Source organism: Peromyscus maniculatus, chromosome 15 (assembly GCF_049852395.1).
Source record: "Peromyscus maniculatus bairdii isolate BWxNUB_F1_BW_parent chromosome 15, HU_Pman_BW_mat_3.1, whole genome shotgun sequence".
NCBI classification, from domain to species: domain Eukaryota; kingdom Metazoa; phylum Chordata; class Mammalia; order Rodentia; family Cricetidae; genus Peromyscus; species Peromyscus maniculatus.
Genome location: NC_134866.1, coordinates 40,821,187 through 40,841,742, shown reverse-complemented (window position 1 = coordinate 40,841,742; position 20,556 = coordinate 40,821,187). Strand labels below are relative to the sequence as shown.

Sequence of the window (20,556 nt, the reverse complement as noted above, 5' to 3'; positions counted from 1 at the left end):
CTACTAAAGGACATGATAGTTAGGTGGGACTTTTCGCAAAAGTTTACAAAATGTTAAAGCTTTCTTTGCAGTATTGTTTTTGATGGCTATACAAACAAAAATGTGAAACAACCAATATATCTTATTACTGCTAGAGTGGTTGCACAAATTATGATTTGTTCAGAAATAGAACAAGTTAAATATGTATAACCTGCTATGAAAACCATATGAAGATATGAAAGAATATTTTAGTATTCCCCTTTAGTAGGTAAAATGTTTGAGCATGCGTGTGTGTATAATCTTGCAGATAAATTAACTGTATGTATTGAAGATATTCCAGAATAGTCTTGTTAGTCATTTGTGGGGACTGTCATCAAGGTGGAGGATAATGCTAATCTCTTCACTTTGTGTTTTTCTGTAAAATTTGGATTTTCCAAATGCATTCATGTAATGCTTTAAAAAAAAAAAAAAGCATGTGGGAAGCCATCTGGGCAGAGGATCAGAAGTCATTTCTTTAAAATTCTCCATAACAAAATTTTTTACCATATACCTTAACATTTTATGACATACTATAGACTCTAATACTAGGATGCATTAGAATAAAAATTGCAATCACAAAAAAATACATGGCTAAGATGTTAGTAAAAGTAAAGTCATATTTTAATACTGTATTTATTCCATGTTAACCTACCTGAAAAAAATATAGACTCTCACTAAATGTGTTTAAGAGAATACAGAATTGTATATATTAGAGGAGAAAAGTTTACGTGATGTGGCAATACTCATTATTGTAGCTTTGTCATTAATTGCATGTTTTAGCAAAGATATTTTGGAAACTCTAGCTACGGATACACTTATCAGGGCTGGATAACATGGGCTATGTTTTGTTTCTACATGCACCTTTGTGACTTTGATACAGACATGTTCTTTTTATCTTTGCTCATCTGTCTCAGGCTTCATACAGGATGGCATGTGTTCCTTTTTAGTTTTGGTTTGTGATTTATTGCATGAACTGTATGCTCCATGCTTTCATGGACTGGGCTGTCAAGACAGGAGTCAGAGAATGAGGTGGCCCGTATACTTACTGGGACACCAGTGCTTAATGTTTTCAGAGGTCTTTGGTTTACACAGGGGAGTGGCCTTAGTTCTGAGAGTGAACTAAGGTTGGACCTGCCTATAGCCCCTGTTGGATTTGTATGTTACCCATTTCCCCAGAAACCTGCCTCTGATATCTACTGGTAACATTTTAACTACTGTCCTCAGGTTGACCTGCATTGGAAAGCAAGAAAAAAGTATTAAGCCTTTCTTCACGGATGACTTCCTTTGGAAAATCCCTCATTTCCTCCTGGTTGGAAGAAAACCATCACCAGTCATGTCTGAAGTTTTCCATTAAGAAGCTAGACTTGGTCTAGTTTCCATATCAGCTTATTCATCCCGTGATTCCATTTCTTACTTGTGCCCCTTCAATGTCCAAACCATGGTGCTGGGGACTTCCATGTCCAAGAACAGGTCTGTTCTTGACATCCAGTATCATATTGTGAACGGAGCAGTGAGAAGTGTTGGCAACTCTCACAACCTCCAAGAGTCTGTTTCTGCATGTTAGGACAGATTACAGGCAGCTTACCACCTTCAGGGGTGCTGACCTATGACATGTGATGGAAACATTTTCCCTCTGCCATTTCCTCTGGTGCTATTCTGAGTCAATAAACCTAAAGAGTTCAAGTGTTCCTAGGCATCAATTTGTCTGCATATTTCTAATCTAGTTGACAAGTCGGAAATAAATTCATGTGCTAAGACTGAGCCAACAGTGGACTGTAGTCCTGAGCTAAATGATTCATGTACCAGGGTGAGGTCAGGGGGGAAAAGCTACCCACTCGGGTAGCAGACTTCACCTACCGGGTTAAGTGAAGTTCAGCATCATACAGAAGAGGGATCTTGAGACTGACAGAATTATCCGCTTTGTTGGCTTCTTGGCTCTCACTATGAAAACAAATATTAGAAATTACTTAAAGAGACATCTCATAAAGCCTACCTAGCATAAGGTTATGATCGCATTGCATCTTACCTGAAGGCTTGGAAATGGATGGATGCCTGATTCTGGAGGTTTTGAAGATTGAAGTCGAAGTTGATGGTAAAAGTCACCTAGACATGACATTAAAATCCATCAACCTGGGATACTGTATACCAGGAAAAAAGTTCCCCAGCAAGATGAACCCATTCTCTTGTAACTCTGGATTTCATGTCTTAAAATTTTGGTTATAGATCATGTCTGGGTACCTTGCTTACCTGAGAACCAGAGCTTAATTTCTATCAGAAGTATATGCCATCCAGCTACATTTTTCAGAGCTGTCAAGTTTTGTGGCGATCCAATATTTACTTACAGGACTTTGACCAATATTGGTCAACATAGCCACACAAAAGAGCATTATGTATGGCATGTGCACTTGGAAAAAGGTACATGAGGAAGTGCTACCTTTGTTAATGATTTAAAGAGAATGACCCCAGTGAGGGAACCCCTTCCAGGAATGTGGCTGGTGATTTTATGATGTCTGTTAAATGCCTGGTAAAGACAGTCAGTGCTCTCAGGTGTGGAGAGCTGGGATTAGACGATGCAAGCTGTACCTGCTGTTCACTCTGTAGGGCAGGATATCCCACATCACAGGTAACAGATTTCTGCGATGAGCCAACCTGGCATGTTACTTCTGTTCCATCGACCTGAAGGGAACCAAAGGAGTAACAATTAGGTGTGTGTGTGTGTGTGTGTGTGTGTGTGTGTGTGTGTGTGTGTGTATGTATGTGTGTGTGTGTGTACCCACATTGAAAGGTGGACAAGGACATCTTAGCAGTGATATTGGTTTATATTGAAATAGTTTATTGCTCTCAAAGACTTGAACACCTTGTATTATCCAAGTGGTTAACATGTTGTTTTTATTACCAACTCTAAAGACACACTCAAGAAGCTAAAGGATTGGGGAAATATGCACTAAGATGGAAATCAACTTTTGTATTTCAGCAGCACAAATATTTTTAACACAATATTTAGGAGCCTAATATTTAGAAATACCTTCTTCATAATGTTTTTGAAATGTGTATTTTTAAAAGAAGAAAAATACATGTTGGCGTTTGTATTTTAAGTAACTAACAGGTTTTGCCAGTTTTCCTCAGTTCATTTTGTCTTTAATGTAAGAGCTGCTATCTGGCACAGACCATTTAAACACAGAGGTCAGCATAGGTTTGCAATTCTAAACCTCTAAAGTTCACATTAATGTGAAATAGAAAGAAACTTTTTTTTTTAATATCCTTTAATCAAGCAGCCCAGCTGGAAAATAGATTTTCCTTCTTTTCTTTTTTTTTTTCTCCTCATAGCTTGAGAACAGAAGAATTAGCAAGAGGCTCTCCCGGTTAAGTGTATTCCTGCTTTAGTGATCAGGTCAACTCAATAGAATGGCTTTGCAGGAATGCACCATCCTGGCACCAGAACTAGCAGCATCACAAAGCTGGGACCACACCACGCTGTGGGACTGGATGCCACTGAGCAAGTGCGCCACATCTGTCTGGCACAGGACAGGCGGCCTCCTCACAACACCGATGGCTGGAGAAGTTATGAGTTGTCTCTGCCAAGGCCTGGGGTAAAGGAAAAAGTGACCCTTTACTGCTAATGGAGCCTCCCTAGATTCGGAGCCAGACTGCGTTCTCAGGAGGCTTTACTAACTGGAATCCACAAGGTGGGACTGAGCATGCCCGGGGTCAACTTGGATTTTTTTTTTTTTTTTTCAGACAGCTTGGAGGACAGGGAGGTCTGAAGTACCAGAGACAGCGATTGGGATTGGCTGAGCGAAGGAGCAAAATGCTGTGTGGGGGGTGCGGTTTGGTTTGTAGGCGTGTGTGGGGGTTGGGGGGATAGGTGTGTGGCCGGCATGGGGGGATGGGAGGGTCGGGGGTGGGGTGGCTACATACCGGCATGGTAAAAGAAGCAAAAAACAAGTTCTCTGAGAAGTCAGCCACGACTGCCGTGTTGTAAGCACTCTCCCCTCTGTTCTTCAGTGTGACTGAAAATGTTAACCTTTTGTTCTGGTTGCTGACGAGAAAGGGTTGATTTCTGTTCACACAAGAGAAGGGAGACAGGTAAAGCCACGGAAGTTAAAACTAACCCAGTATTCAAAACCTTCCTCTGTAAAAAAGAAATCCAAAATTTTATCTTGAATGAGGAGATGTAATGCGCCTTTTATTTCTACATTTTTTTTTCCCTCACAGAAACGTAAAGTTGAACATACTGCATGGCCGGCAACTGTTGGACGTCCAGGATCAGGTCAGAGATGCAAAGTCCATCACTGCCACATTCTTTATAGAAAGGGATCTACAACAAAAGAAAAAAGAACCCATCATTCTTGGGTGCTTGTGGATTAAAAACAAAACGTAAAAGAATATATACAGCCGGGCGGTGGTGGCGCACGCCTTTAATCCCAGCACTCGGGAGGCAGAGCCAGGCGGATCTCTGTGAGTTTGAGGCCAGCCTGGGCTACCAAGTGAGCTCCAGGAAAGGCGCAAAGCTACACAGAGAAACCCTGTCTCAAAAAACCAAAAAAAAAAAAAAATATATATATATATATAATATTATCCTGTTTGCATAAAGGTCAAAACTATGGGATCCCAGCACTCGGGAGGTGGAGCCAGGCGGATCTTTGTGAGTTCGAGGCCAGCTTGGTCTACAGAGTGAGATCCAGGAAAGGTGCAAAGCTACACAGAGAAACCCTGTCTTGAAAAACAAACAAACAAACAAACAAAAAACAAAACAAAAGGTCGAAACTATGGGAAACCAAACAAAGTTTTAGGAGCTTCTACATAGCATAATCATAAAGGAAAAATATTGAAAAAATACAATATTCAAGATAATAGTTTGCTTTTCTGTTTGTTTGTTTTTTTGTTTGTTTGTTTATTTGTTTTGTTCTTTTTGAGACAGTTTTTGCAACTTGCTCTGTAGACCAGGCTGGCCACGAACTCAGAGATCTGCCTGCCTCTGCCTCCCAAGTGCTGGGACTAAAGGCGTGCGATACCATGTGTGGCTGGTAATAGCTTTTTTGTGGGGAGCTAAATTAAAATAGTTATTATGGAGAGAGACAACTCCACAGGCATCTGAATTTTCAAGTGAGTTCAGCCTGCTTTAGTCTTTATTTCTTCAAGAAGCATTTGTTGAACACCTGTGGTAGCTTGGCACCTCTCCTGGGGCCGGAAACAGAGCGGTGAAGAAGAAATCTCTGCTTTGTGGAACTGAAATGCCCACGAATTGTGTGCATCACTACATTTAGGCCGCATCTGTGGCATCTGTAACACCACGGTGACTATGGAAGCTGCTAGCCAACCTCCACTTGGGAAGGGCAAGGCACACTCACGCTGAAGACTTTGACAGTATCCGAATAGGCTTCAAGGGCAGGGCTAGTGCCAGGGTTTTCCAAACTGATGTCCACACGCAGATCCAAAGGGTTGACAACATCAGAGGGCTTCTAAATACAGGAGGAGGGGGATGACTGATTACTTAGACATAGTAACTTGAAAACAAAGTCCGCAAATGTGTTTATAATTAAAAGCACCATCAGTTACAGAGAAGAGGCTTATACCGAATGACCAAGACTTCCTCTTTGGTCCTAGTTCTGCTCTTAGCCTCTAAATTCAGAAGGCTAAGGGGACTTGATTACAGTAAAAAATCTGAAGTGGCAATTCTTACTGAAATGGTAAATAATCTGATTATTTACACACAAGTAATTATGAGTATTTAGATATGTCCTATGTCAGTGCCCAGCTCTTGGGTGGTCTTGCTTCTCATTCTTAGTATCTTCTCTCTTCTTTCCATGAAATCTGGAATTGCATGGGTAATTTGATCCCATAGTAGACAAAGTCTGGAAAGAACGGAAGCCAAGTTTCTTCCCTGCTGCTTCTCCTCCCTCCTTCCTTTCCTGTCTCCTTGCCCATCTCAACCCTTTGTTCCCGTCCACTCCTAACCCTTCTCTTTCCTTCCAAATGTGTGTGCGCACATGTGTGTATGTGTGCATGTGGGTGTGTGTGTATGTGTGTATACATGTGCATATGTGTGTACACATGTGCATGTGTGCATGTGTGTGTATGCATGTGGGTGCATGTGTATGTGTGTACATATGTGCATGTGTGTGCGTGCATGTGGGTGGCATGTATGTGTGTGTGTGAGTGTGTGTATGTGTGTATGATGCAGAAGGACAAAAGCCCCAGGTGTTCATGAACAAGAAATCTTCAAATTAACAAATAAATAAAATAGCAGAACTGATTTTGATGCATCAAAATTTCAAGGGATTTTCCCCCAGTGTTCTGTGTGTGTGTGTGTGTGTGTGTGTGTGTGTGTGTGTGTGTGTGTCTGTGTACATGCACACGTATATATTTGCCTATGTGGAGGTGTCTTCTTTTACTTTTAAGGTATTATTACACAATTGCTGAGGGGGTTGTTTCATATAACTTATAAAGTAAGTTTCTGATTGGAAAATTTCTCCTAAGAAGCATGTTTCCTACAGGAAAGATTTCCCAAATCAATGTGAACTCTAGCAATCATGGTCTAATAGGAGAACAAGGAATCTTTACCATTGTCTAATATCATTCACCTAGCGCAGTGGTTCTCAACCTGTGGGTTATGAGCCCATTGGGGGTTGCATATCAGATATCCTGAATGTCAGATATTTACATTCTGATTCCTAATAGTAGGAAAATTACAGTTGTGGAGTAGCCATGGAATAATTTTATCGTGGGAGGAGTCACCACAACATGAGGAACTGTACTAAAGGTCACAGCATTAGGAAGGTTGAGAACCGCTGACCTAGTGTAAAGCGGTATTAGACACCACGTTTGAGATTTTCATGTTCAGTAGCTTAAAATGACCGAAACTTTTACCTGTTGGGAAAAATGTCAAAATAAAATTGTCAATGGAAAGTTCACTGAATTAGTCATTTAAGAAAATGCTTTCGCCGGGCATTGGTGGCGCACGCCTTTAATCCTAGCACTCGGGAGGCAGAGCCAGGCGGATCTCTGTGAGTTCGAGGCCAGCCTGGGCTACCAAGTGAGCTCCAGGAAAGGCACAAAGCTACACAGAGAAACCCTGTCTTGAAAAAAAAAAACCAAAAAAAAAAAAAAAAAAAAAAAAAAAGAAAATGCTTTCAATTTTAAAAAAGCATTTATTTAATTAATCTATTTATTTTCTTTATTCGATGTGTGTATGGTATAGGGGTATGTGTGCCCGTGTATATGTGTGTGTGTGTGGTGTATGTGCATGTGTGTGTGTGCATATATGTGTTGTGCATGTGGTGTGTGTGTGTGCTCACAAGTGTTGTGTTTGTGTGTGCATGTGTGTGGAGGCCAAGAGGGACATCAGATATTTTCCTTCATCATGCTCTACATTTTCCCCTTGAGACCAAGTCTCTAGATGATCTTGGAGTTAGCCTGGCAGTCAGCAAGCCCCGGAAATTGTCTTGTCTCTGATGTTCACAGCACTGGGGTTACAGGCACATGTATAGCCATATTTGACATTTTTACATAAGTGCTGGAGATTTGAATTCAGTCCCTAATGCTTATGCAGCAGGTATCCTTAGCAGCTCAGCCACCTCTCCAGCCCCCAGTGTTTGATTTCTTTAACCATCTTTCATTCCCTTTAGTTGCCATCCCTGTATAAAATGCAATGCCACTAACACATATAAAATCAGAATGTGACCGTAAGTATTATAAAAGAAATGTGCTTCTCGTTCACAGAGTTAGGCAAGAGATGCAGTCATTAGAAAGGTGAGCATTTCCTAACATGTAAATCCCACTTCAGACTTCCTGTGCTCGCTAGTCTTTTAGAAGAAAGGGGTGGAGAGATGTAACTCTGAGGTCTCACCTGTATGCTAATGTGGTGCTCAGAACAGCTCTGTACTTCATTTACAATTGTGTTCTTCTGCAGGAATCGTTCACTGTTTTCTTTAAATATCCCCCTGGAGGTTACTCTGGACGAGTATCTGTCTGCATCAAGTGTCATGTTAAACAGGATGGCTAGGATAAAAATCACAAAGAAATATGTCCAGTGAGTTTTGAAGAAGAAAACAGTCTTGTTTTCTTGTATCTTATTGGACAAAAGCCTGATATCAAGAAAATGCAGAAACCATATGGCATTTGTAATTTCATGTGTTTCAGTCCAAGTGAAGAAAAAAACAAAAAACTGAACCAGAGAAATGAAGCAATTGGCAATAGAAAACAACAACAATTGCACTTGCCCCAGGAAATCTACTGGATAAATTGGGCAAATTAATCCCTCTCCTGTATATTAGCTTCATCTGCCATTAGCATAGTGCACACAGAGAAGAAGTCGTCATTATGGAACGCCGCCAGTTGAACACATCCTCATTTGCTACCAACTCTACAGTAAACCTGGACACTGCATACCCTGATGCTACTGTCAAGATAATAAACTAGATCAGATGAGGCAGAATAATGGGCATGAGTTCACACCACTGGGACAAGGTCAGAGGTAAAGTATGATTCATTTTGAAATGAAGGCTCATGTTCTTTCCATTTCCATGCCATTACAGGGACTAAATGTTATTATGAGAAGTAACTGTGATCATCTGTGTACAGGGCCTGACATATTCTAGATGCTCATGTGGAGAAAGAGGTGCAGCATTGCGGCTCCAAGGTTTTAGCCAGATATTCTTAGGCTGAACAGTAATCCTACAGTTGATGACCTCCTTGACCTTGAGCGACCCTCTTTGAGTCTGTTTCTCTAGCAATCAGAAATGATTACTATCAATTCAAGGGAGTGGAAATGAGAAAACTGCTGTGTGTGGAGAAAGAGATGACAGTAACAAAGTCTAAATAGTCAGACCGGCTGCCTTTAAGAAAGTCCATGGGCCACATCCCAGAAATTAGACAGCTGGTTATAGCAGCCGTCTAATTTGGAATTACTTTATCAGATTACTTCAGTATTTTGATGTTGAATATACTTTCCAAGACAATGTATCTACATTACCTTTAATATCTCTATTAAAGAAATGAGAAATTTCTGTGCTTCCATGACTTAATGAGACCAAAAAGAATGTCAAGAACATGAAAGAATTGAATGGACAGACTAAAAGAAAATGACAAAAATATGGAAATGGAAAACTAATAACAGGGGCTGGATAACTGTCAAAAGGACAAAGTTAGCACACCTCATGTACTTTTTTTTAAAAAAAAAATAGCTTGATAAAATGGATATATAGTTCCATAGCTCATACAGTTTTAAAGATGGGATTTCATTCTTATGTATTGTTATTGCCAAGCAACAAAGTGAAAAATTATGACCTGCTCATCAGTGTAGACCTGAGCACAGCAGGATAAAGAGTCAAAAGGGCAAGGTTCCCAATGGGAAGAAAAGCCCCAAACCCAAAAGCCAATCAGTGGAAAGGGAATCTTCTGAAAGTACAGGGTTTTCAGGATGTGCCAACAGAGTATATGAAGAACACTCAAAACGTGGAAGACGCACAAGGCTTATTCATGCTTTAGGGCCAAGATAGCTGGGCAGCCAGCCATGTCTGCCAGAGAATACATTTTCCATTTTAATCTTTTAAGCAGACTAAAAATGTTTATATGGTGGTGGTTGTCGGCTTAACTATGATGGCTTCTCAGGTAGATGTGTGCTCCAAGGCAGGCCTGTGAGGTACGCCACTCAGAGGTGGGTCAGGGTTTGAACACCTGAGAGTAAAGAAACCCGGAAGCTGGATCAGTTGTGAATCCCACTTTGGCTTCTCTGCTTGTTCATTTCTTTCTTGGCATGAAGCATGACAACCTACCGGCCTGATTGTTTTCAGCCTGTATGTTAATTTGCTTGCAATTTCATTAAGTGCTACTAGGAACTAAGAGATCTGAAATATAGAGCTGGAGTCTGATGGAGGGGAGATCAGAATCCATGGATTAGCAAGGGAAAACACTCAGCTTTTAATGAAGTGGTGTTTTGCTTGCTATCTACAGAGGATGCTGAGATAACAGAGCAGTTGTTTGGTTAGAAATGGCTTCAAAGAGGATGCAGTACCACAGTCAGGTCCTGCAAGATGACCTCATCTCTCTAGGAGAGACAGGCTAACAGTTCCTGCTGACATTTGCCCACAGTCCTGCCTAAGCTTTCCCCCATCTGACGGGACACACTTCAGACTCCTACTATAGAAATGGTAAAACAACGGTTACAAATTGTATGTTCCCTTCCCTTTTCTTCTGCTTGATACCAGGAGTAATACACGGTGCTTTTACTAAGCCCACCTATGTAGACAATGGCATAGACAGAAGGTGGCCCACTCATTTAGAACTTGCCACAGTTCAATAAAATCTGTGTGTGCTGAGGATCTATGGAAGAGATCTGTGGATAAGAGAGACTCAAAGGCAGAGCCTATGATTATGCCATAGTGATTACAGAGTTTTGCAGCAGAATGCCATCAGCTAGAGCTGAGCAAGGATGCTCCAGACAAACCTCCCACGCCTAATGAACTACTCTTAGATACTGAATGTGTGGCAATTTAAGCATGTCCAGTAAAAGACCCTTGTTTCTTCTGGTCTGCAAACCAGAACTTCTAGCTAAACCTGTCAAGGCAAAGCCATCTCTGTATGGTTTATTTAAGGTCTACTCACCCACTTGATGGTTTTGCCCAGGAGGTCTAAACTTTGCTCTGAAGCAAAGTTTGAGGATTATTTTAGCATCCTTGTCGAGCAAAGTGATTTTGTCTGGAGTGAATGAAGCGTCTATAGCCACATCAGCAATGCTTTGTGACCTTAAAGACACAAATGGAAACATATGCACATTATTGCCCAGCATACCAGCAAACATGACCTTCACATAGAGGACCCAGGGCTGGTATCATTGAATTTTTCTCTCCATTCTCTCTCTCTCTCTCTCTCTCTCTCTCTCTCTCTCTCTCTCTCTCTCTCTCTCTCTCTGTGTGTGTGTATGTGTGTGTGTGTATGTATGTGTGTGTAACAGTCGCACCTACACAGAATAGAAACCTGAAATCTCTTTGCAAATGAAGTGTTAAGTCATGACCCTTCTATGTCTTCCCAACTGGGATTGGTGTAACTCTTGCTTTTTGAGATGTCAGGAGAGAGAGAGAAAAGACAGGGAAATAAACAGAGGTGTCAGAGCTGATGAATGTTGCCATGGCTTGTGTCTTGCTGCCTCCATGGTTAGCATCACCTGTCGATGATAGTGGCAATGAGCATGATGGCAGAATATGACTGAGGCATCCATCACAGGGTGCCAGAGTTTTCTATCCCAGTGTGGCCCTTTGTATACCCGAGACAGCCTTATTTTCTCTTTCAAAACTGGTGTGAAATAGAACAAATATTGGTTCCATTCTATTAATGAAAATATCTGAGACATAGGCTTACCACTTCACTGGGCACTTGTCAGTCAGGAAATGGAACCTACATTCTGAGTCCCCCCATTACTGGAATTTGAACTTTGCCACAATGACTCCTGCATACACCTTACACTATTTCTAAGGTAGCAAGCAATGATTAGTAATTTCACCTTTTTGAAAAGTACCTCCAATAGATCCAGAAAACATTTCTTTTTATTTTCAGGCATCATTGGAAAGACTATTTCAAAAGTTACTATGTATCTGTGTTTTCTCTTAATATGCAGCTAAAATAAGAAATGCAACAGGGCTTCAGGCTTACAATCTAATGCTTAATTGAATTTTAGCGCAGCTATTTGAGAGACTGAATATCCATTCTAATACAGATGACATTGATTTACATGTTTTGTAAATGTATTACACATTATTCCTAGAGTTATCCAGAAAAAGCAGTTCAGCACTTTGTAGGAAATGTGACCACAGAATATTAGCTTAGCATGAATAGTCAGCTCAGCACATTCATTTGATGTGGGTGTGTTGACTTTTCTGAAGAATCAAGGACACCTTTCAGAACAGAAGCTTAGCCACATCACTGACTAAACTTTGTCACAGTATGGTAAATGCAAAGGCACCACGTGGGAAAGTCTGCCTAGAGGCTTATACGGTGCCATTGCTGCCAAGTATGTGATTGATACATTATGTTAAATGAAGCCATGTAACTCTATAGTACTCCTAGCATGCCATTCTTTAATTATTTTAACTAACTTTATTCAGTAAATGCATTTTCTAGTTTCTCAGTCTTAACGCTATCCTTGGTTTTCCATATAACAGTTTCATTTGTCAAAAAGAAATGCATTTCACTCTTGAAAAGCTCAATTCACATGTGTACAGAGTAGTGTCAAACTCAGAAGTCATATAACGTCAATGGACTGTGTTTCTATTCCCAATATGTCTGGACAGTTAAAGCATATATTTTCAACAGGGAAAAATGGATGTATGAGTCTTCTTGACTGTATAATCCATTTCTTTTCAATTCCAGTATCTCATTAGATCATAGACCCAAGTTTTGTGTGTATTTGTCTGGTTCGTGTGTGTGTGTGTGTGTGTGTGTGTGTGTGTGTGTGTGTGTGTAGGTGCAGGTGCATGCATGTGTGTGCATGAGCATCAGGATGCCAGTGGCCAACTTTGGGTGTCATCCCCCAGGAACTCTATTGATTGAGACATGGTCTCTACTGCCCTGGGACTTGACAATTAGTTTAGGCTAGCCGGCTAGTGAGCTCCAGGTATTGTCTCTGCCTCACCGTCACTGGGGTTACATGCCACTAAGCCTGGCTTTTTGTATGTTTACTTGTTTAAATGGTCTCACTATAGAGCTATGGCTGGCCTGGAGCACTCTATGAAAACCAGGCTGGCCTCAAACTCACAGAGACCCACCTGCAGTGGCCTCCCTAGTGCTGGGATAAAAGGCATGAGCTACCTCACCTGGCTCTGTCTGGCTTTTTGACATGGGTTCTGGGGATTGAACTCAGGTCCTCCTGCTTGTACAGACGGTTCTTTAACCAACTGAGCTATCTTTACAAGCCCTTCATATACCTAATTTTTAAAACCTTGAACCATATTTCCTTCGAGTCCTTTCATGTTCCCCCAACTTTTACACCTACACAGGCAATGAAGAGCTCAGCTAAGCCAAAACAATGGCTCTTATTCCAGAGTACAATTTTAAACTATGCTTTTTAAGCACACAGGAAGTTTCGCTTTATTGTGTCCTACAAGTTTGCTCTCATGAGGTTTCCTGACTGGAAGCTGAAATGAGGCTGTGTGTAAGAAGATAACATTTAGAAACATGTGGGATAGCATTTCAAGGGCTTCTTCTTTTCTACACACTGACTCTTTACATAAGGAGGAGAAAAGTATGACTCTAATGACAAAGAAATCTATCTCTCTCTATATGCATATATATACACATATATGTACGTGTGTGTGGCAAAGATACATGCCTGTCAGTAAATTATATATGAATGTATATATACACACATACATATGTATACACACACACACATTTATTCCCCCAACTTTCAGGAAAACCATGCATATTCCTTCCTTTATGCAACTCAAACCATGATAAATACATTTCCTACAGTCTTATAAAATACATTGGGCATTACACATACTGTACAATCCAGCAGGTCATTTTAATTAGCTAGTCTTAATCTTGCACTTGCTGACTCACCAGAGTTGAACCACTTGTCCCAAAGCACCAATGGATACATCAGTGATGGAATCCCCATTTAAATCTCCATAGCCATCCAGGGACCTTCCAAAGAACTGGAGGTGGTTCCTGAAGGCTCCATCAGATCCAAGAATTTTCTGAAAGAGCAAATTTAACATGAAGTTGTAGTACACACAGCTGACTTAGAATGACAGCCTTTGTCTTGCCCCTTACATTCTCTATATGGTCATTTTTCAGGTTATCCGGTCCAGAAAATTTTGTTGTTTTCTTTCCCCACATATGATCTCTGTATTATTTTTACAATGATTCTTTCATCAAGGAAACAGCATGGATCTTTAATGTGTGAACACAAGCCAGTATAAAATGGCGAGAAGTCAGTGGGCTAGGAATGAGCTGAGACAAGTTCAGGTCTTGATTCCTATCCTAGCTAGCTTTCCTCAGGACTTACACAAAATTGCCTGTTAATGAGGTCTTCTTCACCATCCTTTGATTATCTGATAGCCCTCACAATACTTGAAAATTGACCTCTTAACTGACTTCTTATGTTTGATGCTTGACATTTGTTATTATCTATAGCATTGCAACTTATTTCTTGTATTCATATTTTCTCTTTTGGAATATAAGTTCAGTGAAAAGCAGAATTTTGTCTGTCTTGTTCTGTGCAACATTCTCAGAGATGGTGTTCAACAAATAGTAAAGCTTCTCTAAATATTTTTTGATGGAAAGAACAGAGATCTAAGGTAAGAGGCATGGATTGGATGAAGCTGTCCAGCTCTAGCCATTATGTTTATGGTTTACCTGGGAATACTTGGTGTGAATGGTACCCTGGTGACCATTGTAAATGTATACTGCTCCAGAGTTCTCGTTCTCCACCGGTGAACCAACGATCACATCATTAAAGCCATCCATGTTGATGTCCGAAAGGGCTGCAATTGCTGAACCAAACCGAGCATTTCCAGTGCCTTCAGGTCCTTCAAGGAACTGGTGCTGATTCAAGACGCCCTTGCAAAGGGGGAAGGAAGTGTTGCAGCAAAGTTTTCAATGTGTATCATCAACATTCAACACAACAATGTGAAAGCAGACAGGGATTTGATCTTAGAATTGATGATTCTCTATTTTGTGATGAGAGTTACAAATAAAAATTTTCATTAATTAAGGTCACAAGATACCTGCTCCTAAGCCAAGATTAAAGGAGGTAATAATTCTCTTTGTTGTACCTGAAAAACCTACATGAAATGTCTGGCTCTCTATCTCCACTTTCTCTCAGTATTGGGACTGTTACCTCTTTCCAAATCTTTGATTTAAAAACTTTCCGGTGAAAGGCTAATATTGTGAGTGAAATTAAGGTAGGTACAAAGCACAAGGAAACATGTTCATTTAGATCTTACTTATTGCTGAACGGTGACATAATTGTAATGGGTAGGACATGGAAAATGAAGTCACCATCACTTCATGACAAGCAACACTAAATGGTTCTGTGCAAAGGAAAAGACATTTTCTTTTATGAAACAGTTTTTCCTGCAGATTTTGTGCTCATGTATGAAAATATTTAATGGCTTTGCAAGAAAGCAAAATGCCTCACCTAGGAAACTGGGTCAGTGTTGATTCTTTCTCATTTATAGTAATTTTATAAATATTAATTAATTTTCTGAGATAAAGAAAGCATTAAGAGAGTGTTAGGTGCTGGAGAGGTGGCTCAGTGGTTAAGATCCTCTTTGCTCTTGCAGTGGACCTGTGTTCATTTCCCAGAACCCGCAGTATTTCCCAGCACTCCATTATTTAAACTGCTTTTGTTAATGGGTCAGTTTTACATTAATATATACTATATATTATTGTATCAAACATATAAAATTTCCCAGCAACTAGCACAATTCTCCCTGCCCCCTACACCTATCTGGCTTCCTATGTCAACCCCTGCCTTTCATTTGCTTTTTTTGCTGTCCTTGCAGAGCTTCAGATTCCTACTGAAATGGATTTAGAGTTCTGTCTACAAGTTGGAAAAATGATGCCTTCTCCCTTTGAGTCAGCTCAGTTTTATGGCAAGAATCTGAAATTCCAAGGATTGGACGTGTACCTAACTGTGACACCAAGCACTGGAATTTTCTGACAAACTAATGTAGAAAGCATTCTAGGTCATCTGGAGGTTGCCGAAGTTGCTGGGACAATTGTTTTCACTCTGAGATGAAGAGGTCAGCATGCCCAGTGATTACTATCATTTCAAAGAAATGTCACAAGATGCTTTAAAAGTGAACAAGTATTTATATTTATGTGTATGCTAAAAATTATTTGTGCTTATAATGGCTTCATTTGAATAGGAACACATACCCCAAGACCTCTCATGAAAAACAATATATATTAAACTCCATGCCTTTTAATGTCTTTTTAAAAATTGTAACAATCGTGACACCTTGAATTGGATGAAATACATGCCATATTATGCATAAAAATTAGTGATTATTCCAGAATAATGAGCATCCTTCAAATTTTAGATGAACTGTTTATTGGTGCTAGAGTCAGTTAAGCTGTCTGGTGGTGATTTTTACCTTTGTGATGGTGAAGAGGTAGACCTTTCCCTCTTCCTTCTTGAGGTCATTCATGTACATGGGAGCACCTACCAAGAGCACGTCTGTAAAGGTGTCTTTATCCACATCAACTGAACACAGCACACTACCAAAATAGGAGCCAATCTGGAGTAGCAAAGCATATTCGTCTTAGGAGTCATATTATCACATATGTATCCTAGCACGTGCAACTCTAGGTGTTTCTGATGCCAATGAGCAAGAGGCCACATTCAAAAGAGGAACCCGTAGTAGCTACGTGAGCTGTGATTTAGAGGAAGACAGGAGGGACAGGGCCAGCCAAGGACAGCAAATAACCATGCTCCCATGAAAAGCAAAACAAAACCTGTTGTAATAAAGATGCCTTATCGGAGTGTAGGGAGGGGGTGGAGGGGTCAGGGAGGGAAGTATCATTTGAATAGAATCTTAAGAACACAAGGTGTTTTCTAGGTGAAGGGAAATATGAATGATGTAATGCCAGTGGCATGGTCCAGCACAGGTGATGTCGCCTGGGAGAAAAGATGGGAGAACTAGGTAGAGATGAAGTAAAATTAGAAGGGCCGGGGATCTGAATGCCATCCCAGCCAGCAATGTTCAGTGAGTGCCTGTGTGAACATTTCTTAAGGATTTAAACATTAATAAGTGATTTCTTCTATGACACTGTCATTTTTTTCTCAAAATAGAAACACAATTCTTTAAACTACTAAAGAGGAGACAAAAGCCTGATCTAATAGCTACTTTGTGACTAGTTTGTGGCTCCCTTATTCCTATAAAATCAATGGCAAGAGAAGTGTCAGATTCAATCCCAGTGAACCTTCTGTTGTTAGGATTTAATATAGACATGAGTAAATTCAGATGACATTCCCAAACACAGAGGAGCCACTCAGTGAACACCAGTTTCCACTTGGACCACTCAACTGTCCACCTGCCCCAGTTATCCATAAAATTAACTTCACTTGTTAGTAATGATGTTTACCTGGTCCCCTCTGTGAGACTGAATCACTGTGACAGTGCCATCCTTGTTGACACTGTATAGCACTATCTGGCCAGTATAATTTGCCCGAGGAGCGCCAGCAGCGAAGTGGACACCATTTTCAGTCGAAATTGTAGCCACAGAGTAACCTAGGAGAGAAGAAGTTCTAGAGTAAGCATCCCTCACTGTCTCAGCCAGAGAGGGCTTTCGAAGGTAGCAGAGATGCTCAGAAGTCTTGATGTTAGATGTGATGACTACTCACGCTCCTGTGATGAATTGTCCTCACCTTTCTTTGTAGTTCTGACTGCCATAGACAGGCCCTCAACTTATAAAGCTGTCCCTTTGATCCTGGGTTGTTCTCATCAGCTACCCCTCAAGTCTGGCTTATTGCTAATTTTAATTGTCAACTTAACACAATCTACTATTACCTGAGAAGAGCATTTCAGTGAAGGTTTGTCTAGATTCAATGCTCCCCTGGGCATATCTGGGAGGAATTAGGCTGATTATATTATGTGAGTAATTGAGGTGGAAAGACCTGCTCACTGTAGGTGACACCATTCCTTAGGCAGGGGATCCTGACTGGATAAGAGTAGAGGAAGTGAGCTAAGAGTAAGCATGTATCCAGAACTCATTTCTCTCTATTCTTGATGGTGTGTACAATGGGACTGGCTGCCAGTGAAATACTGGCGGTATTAAAGTTCCTGCTGCCTTGATTTCCCCACAGTGATGGACTATAACCTGGAACTGTGAGCCAAAGAAATCCTTTCTTCTTTAAGTTGCCTTTGTCAGTGTATCTTATCACAGCAACAAGAAGCAAAACAAAGACACTGGCATTTAACAAGTGTTTAATGAATAAACAGATGGATTGAAATGGTAAAGTTGCTTCATGGAAAGAACACAGGTCCTGGATTAGAGTTCTAGGTTTAAATTCTGGATTTGTCATTTGCTAGGCTGTTGAAGTTGATAAAAATTATTAAGGTCACAGGCTCTCAAATGATTTTGGAAGGATTTGTGTAGCTAGAATACAGATACTGAACATCACTGGATGCTTATCATGTGAACAACACTAACAAACAAACAAACAAAAACCCCCAAGAACTTTAAGACAATAGAAAGTCACTAGTTAGTGTATTGCCTTTTAGGAACAACTTCTATTTTGGAGAAACAACCATGTTCCAGGGATATCTGCCTGAACAGATTTGTGTATTTTAGAAACAGTGGAGTTAAATAACATCATCGGTCACATGAGCTTAATAGACCTCTACAGAGATTGGTGTGTAAAATTCAGCTTCCCAAACTTATGGGCTGAGGCCTGACTGCCAAAGAGGTAACATCTGTGGATTAAGAACATGTAAGCAGAGAACAATTCAGAGGCTCTGCTGAGCTGACCTGAGAGTTTAAAGAAAAAGAACCTGAGTTGTCTGAGCCGACCGCTGTAGCACCTCACCTAAAAACGAACTGTGATTTCTATCCTGCAGAACGTGCTCAAAGGCCTGCTTAGGAAAGATCAGGTGCTCACGAGACGTCTCCTGGACAACTGTTCCACTCCAGCCAAAAGCTCCCACTGCACCTAGCATCAGAATATCCTGAAACAATTGAAGAAATGAAGATTACGACAAATCACCTTTAATGCAAAATAATTCAGGCTAGTCAAAACATTGAAATAAATTATCACAATTTAAGGAAATTTGCACAGAAAACTATATATATGTATATATACATATATACATATACATATATGTATATATATACACACACACACATATATATATATAAAACTGTTTTGATTCTACTGGAGAACTAGCTTACCATGAGCTATTCCAACAGTTTTCACCCTCTCATAGGTGTCGCCCAAGACTATCCTATATATCAGATATTTACATTATGATTCATAACAGTAGCAAAATTACATTCATGAAGTAGCAACGAAAATAACTTTATGGTTGTGGGGTCACCACACCACGAGGAATTGCATCAAAGGGTCGCAGCGTTTGGAAGGCTGAGAACCACTGAGCTATACCGTCCTGGAAGAGCTTATTATAATGCATCATGTAGAACTCTTTGCAGTAGGCCATGGCACAGGATGGATGCCCAGCCGTCTTCAATTCAAAGGCACACATTTGAAAATGCTGAACCTTTCAGAACTTACAGAAGAAACAGATGAGAATTTCTCATCCCACACAGTCCTAGGAAAGGCTCATGATAAACAGGAGACACACTAAAGCAATAGGAAGTGCTGACGTCAGAGGAGGGGGAGATGCTGCTCTTCCCTAGCATGTCTTGGGAGACCTTCTGACCAGTGGTATTTCCAACTCTCTGTATGTTTGCAATGTGTGTTTATGCTTGGATGTGCATGCTTGTGCACAAAGAGGCCACAGGAGGACATCGGGCACACCACTCTATAGCTCTCTACTTCATTTCCTTCACATGGAATCTCTCACTAAAGCTGAATCAAAGACGGTGGCCAGCAACCCCCCAGGGATCCTTCTATCTCTGCACTCCCCACAAGTGCTAGGGTTACAGGTGCATGGGCAGCCACGGGTCCTCACCTGAATTGTGGGTGCTGGGATCCGAACTCGGGTTCTCATGCTTGTTCAACTAGCTCTTGCTGTGGGATGGTCTGTATGTTAAATTGCTCTGATTGGTCAATAAATAAAACACTGATTGGCTAGTGGCCAGGCAGGAAGTATAGGTGGGACTAACAGAGAGGAGAATTGAGGGAACCGGAAGACAGGAGAGACACTGCCAGCTACTGCCATGACAAGCAGCATGTGAAGACGCCGGTAAGCCATGAGCCATGTGGCAAGGTATAGATTTATGGAAATGGATTAATTTAAGATATAAGAACAGTTAGCAAGAAGCCTGCCACAGCCATACAGTTTGTAAGCAATATAAGTCTCTGTGTTGACTTGGTTGGGTCTGAGCGGCTGTGGGACTGGCGGGTGACAGAGATTTGTCCTGACTGTGGGCAAGGCAGGAAAACTATAGCTACAAGCTCTCTTACCCATTGAGTTATTGTTCTAGCCCTTACGGTCCTTCATTCTTTTCCTCAGTCCTTTTCAAATGTTCTCGCATCTACATCCCTATATCCCATGTGTTTAATCATAGCTCAGCCACAAAACTCACCTGTAGCTGTGACAGTCAATGCAGTGGACTGAAAACAAGCCTAAGTCAGTGATGGGGAAGAGCAGACAGCTCAGGGTCCTCTGCATTGGTTCAAACTCAATTTAAATATCAAAGTCTACAAAGTCCTTAGGAACAGGCTTGGTCAGAATGAAAGGTGTTATTGTTAAGGGTCTTTTTGTTGTTGTTGTTGTTTGTTCATTTGTTTTGATATAAGGAAACAGGGATATGGTGATGTGGGGTTAAAAATATCAAATAGGGAAAAAAATATATCTCATTCTGAGGAAAAATACAAAATTTTGAGAAGAAGCATAATGTAAGCACAGA

The 20,556-nt window shown here is 40.7% G+C and overlaps 1 protein-coding gene across 1 annotated transcript in view; it reads right to left on the bottom strand.

Moving 5' to 3' along the window:
- Itga2 (integrin subunit alpha 2) overlaps positions 1–20,556 on the bottom strand; it is a 97,606-nt gene that overhangs the window by 15,776 nt on the left and 61,274 nt on the right. The window contains exons 11-23 of the mRNA XM_006979432.4: positions 18,554–18,692; positions 17,110–17,255; positions 16,119–16,262; positions 14,374–14,577; positions 13,576–13,712; positions 10,624–10,763; positions 7,868–8,019; positions 5,370–5,480; positions 4,254–4,336; positions 3,937–4,078; positions 2,602–2,694; positions 2,045–2,121; positions 1,876–1,959 (exon numbers count right to left, since the gene is read on the bottom strand). Coding sequence (XP_006979494.2) covers positions 1,876–1,959; positions 2,045–2,121; positions 2,602–2,694; positions 3,937–4,078; positions 4,254–4,336; positions 5,370–5,480; positions 7,868–8,019; positions 10,624–10,763; positions 13,576–13,712; positions 14,374–14,577; positions 16,119–16,262; positions 17,110–17,255; positions 18,554–18,692 — 1,652 coding nt within the window. The remainder of the gene's footprint in view (positions 1–1,875; positions 1,960–2,044; positions 2,122–2,601; positions 2,695–3,936; positions 4,079–4,253; positions 4,337–5,369; positions 5,481–7,867; positions 8,020–10,623; positions 10,764–13,575; positions 13,713–14,373; positions 14,578–16,118; positions 16,263–17,109; positions 17,256–18,553; positions 18,693–20,556) is intronic.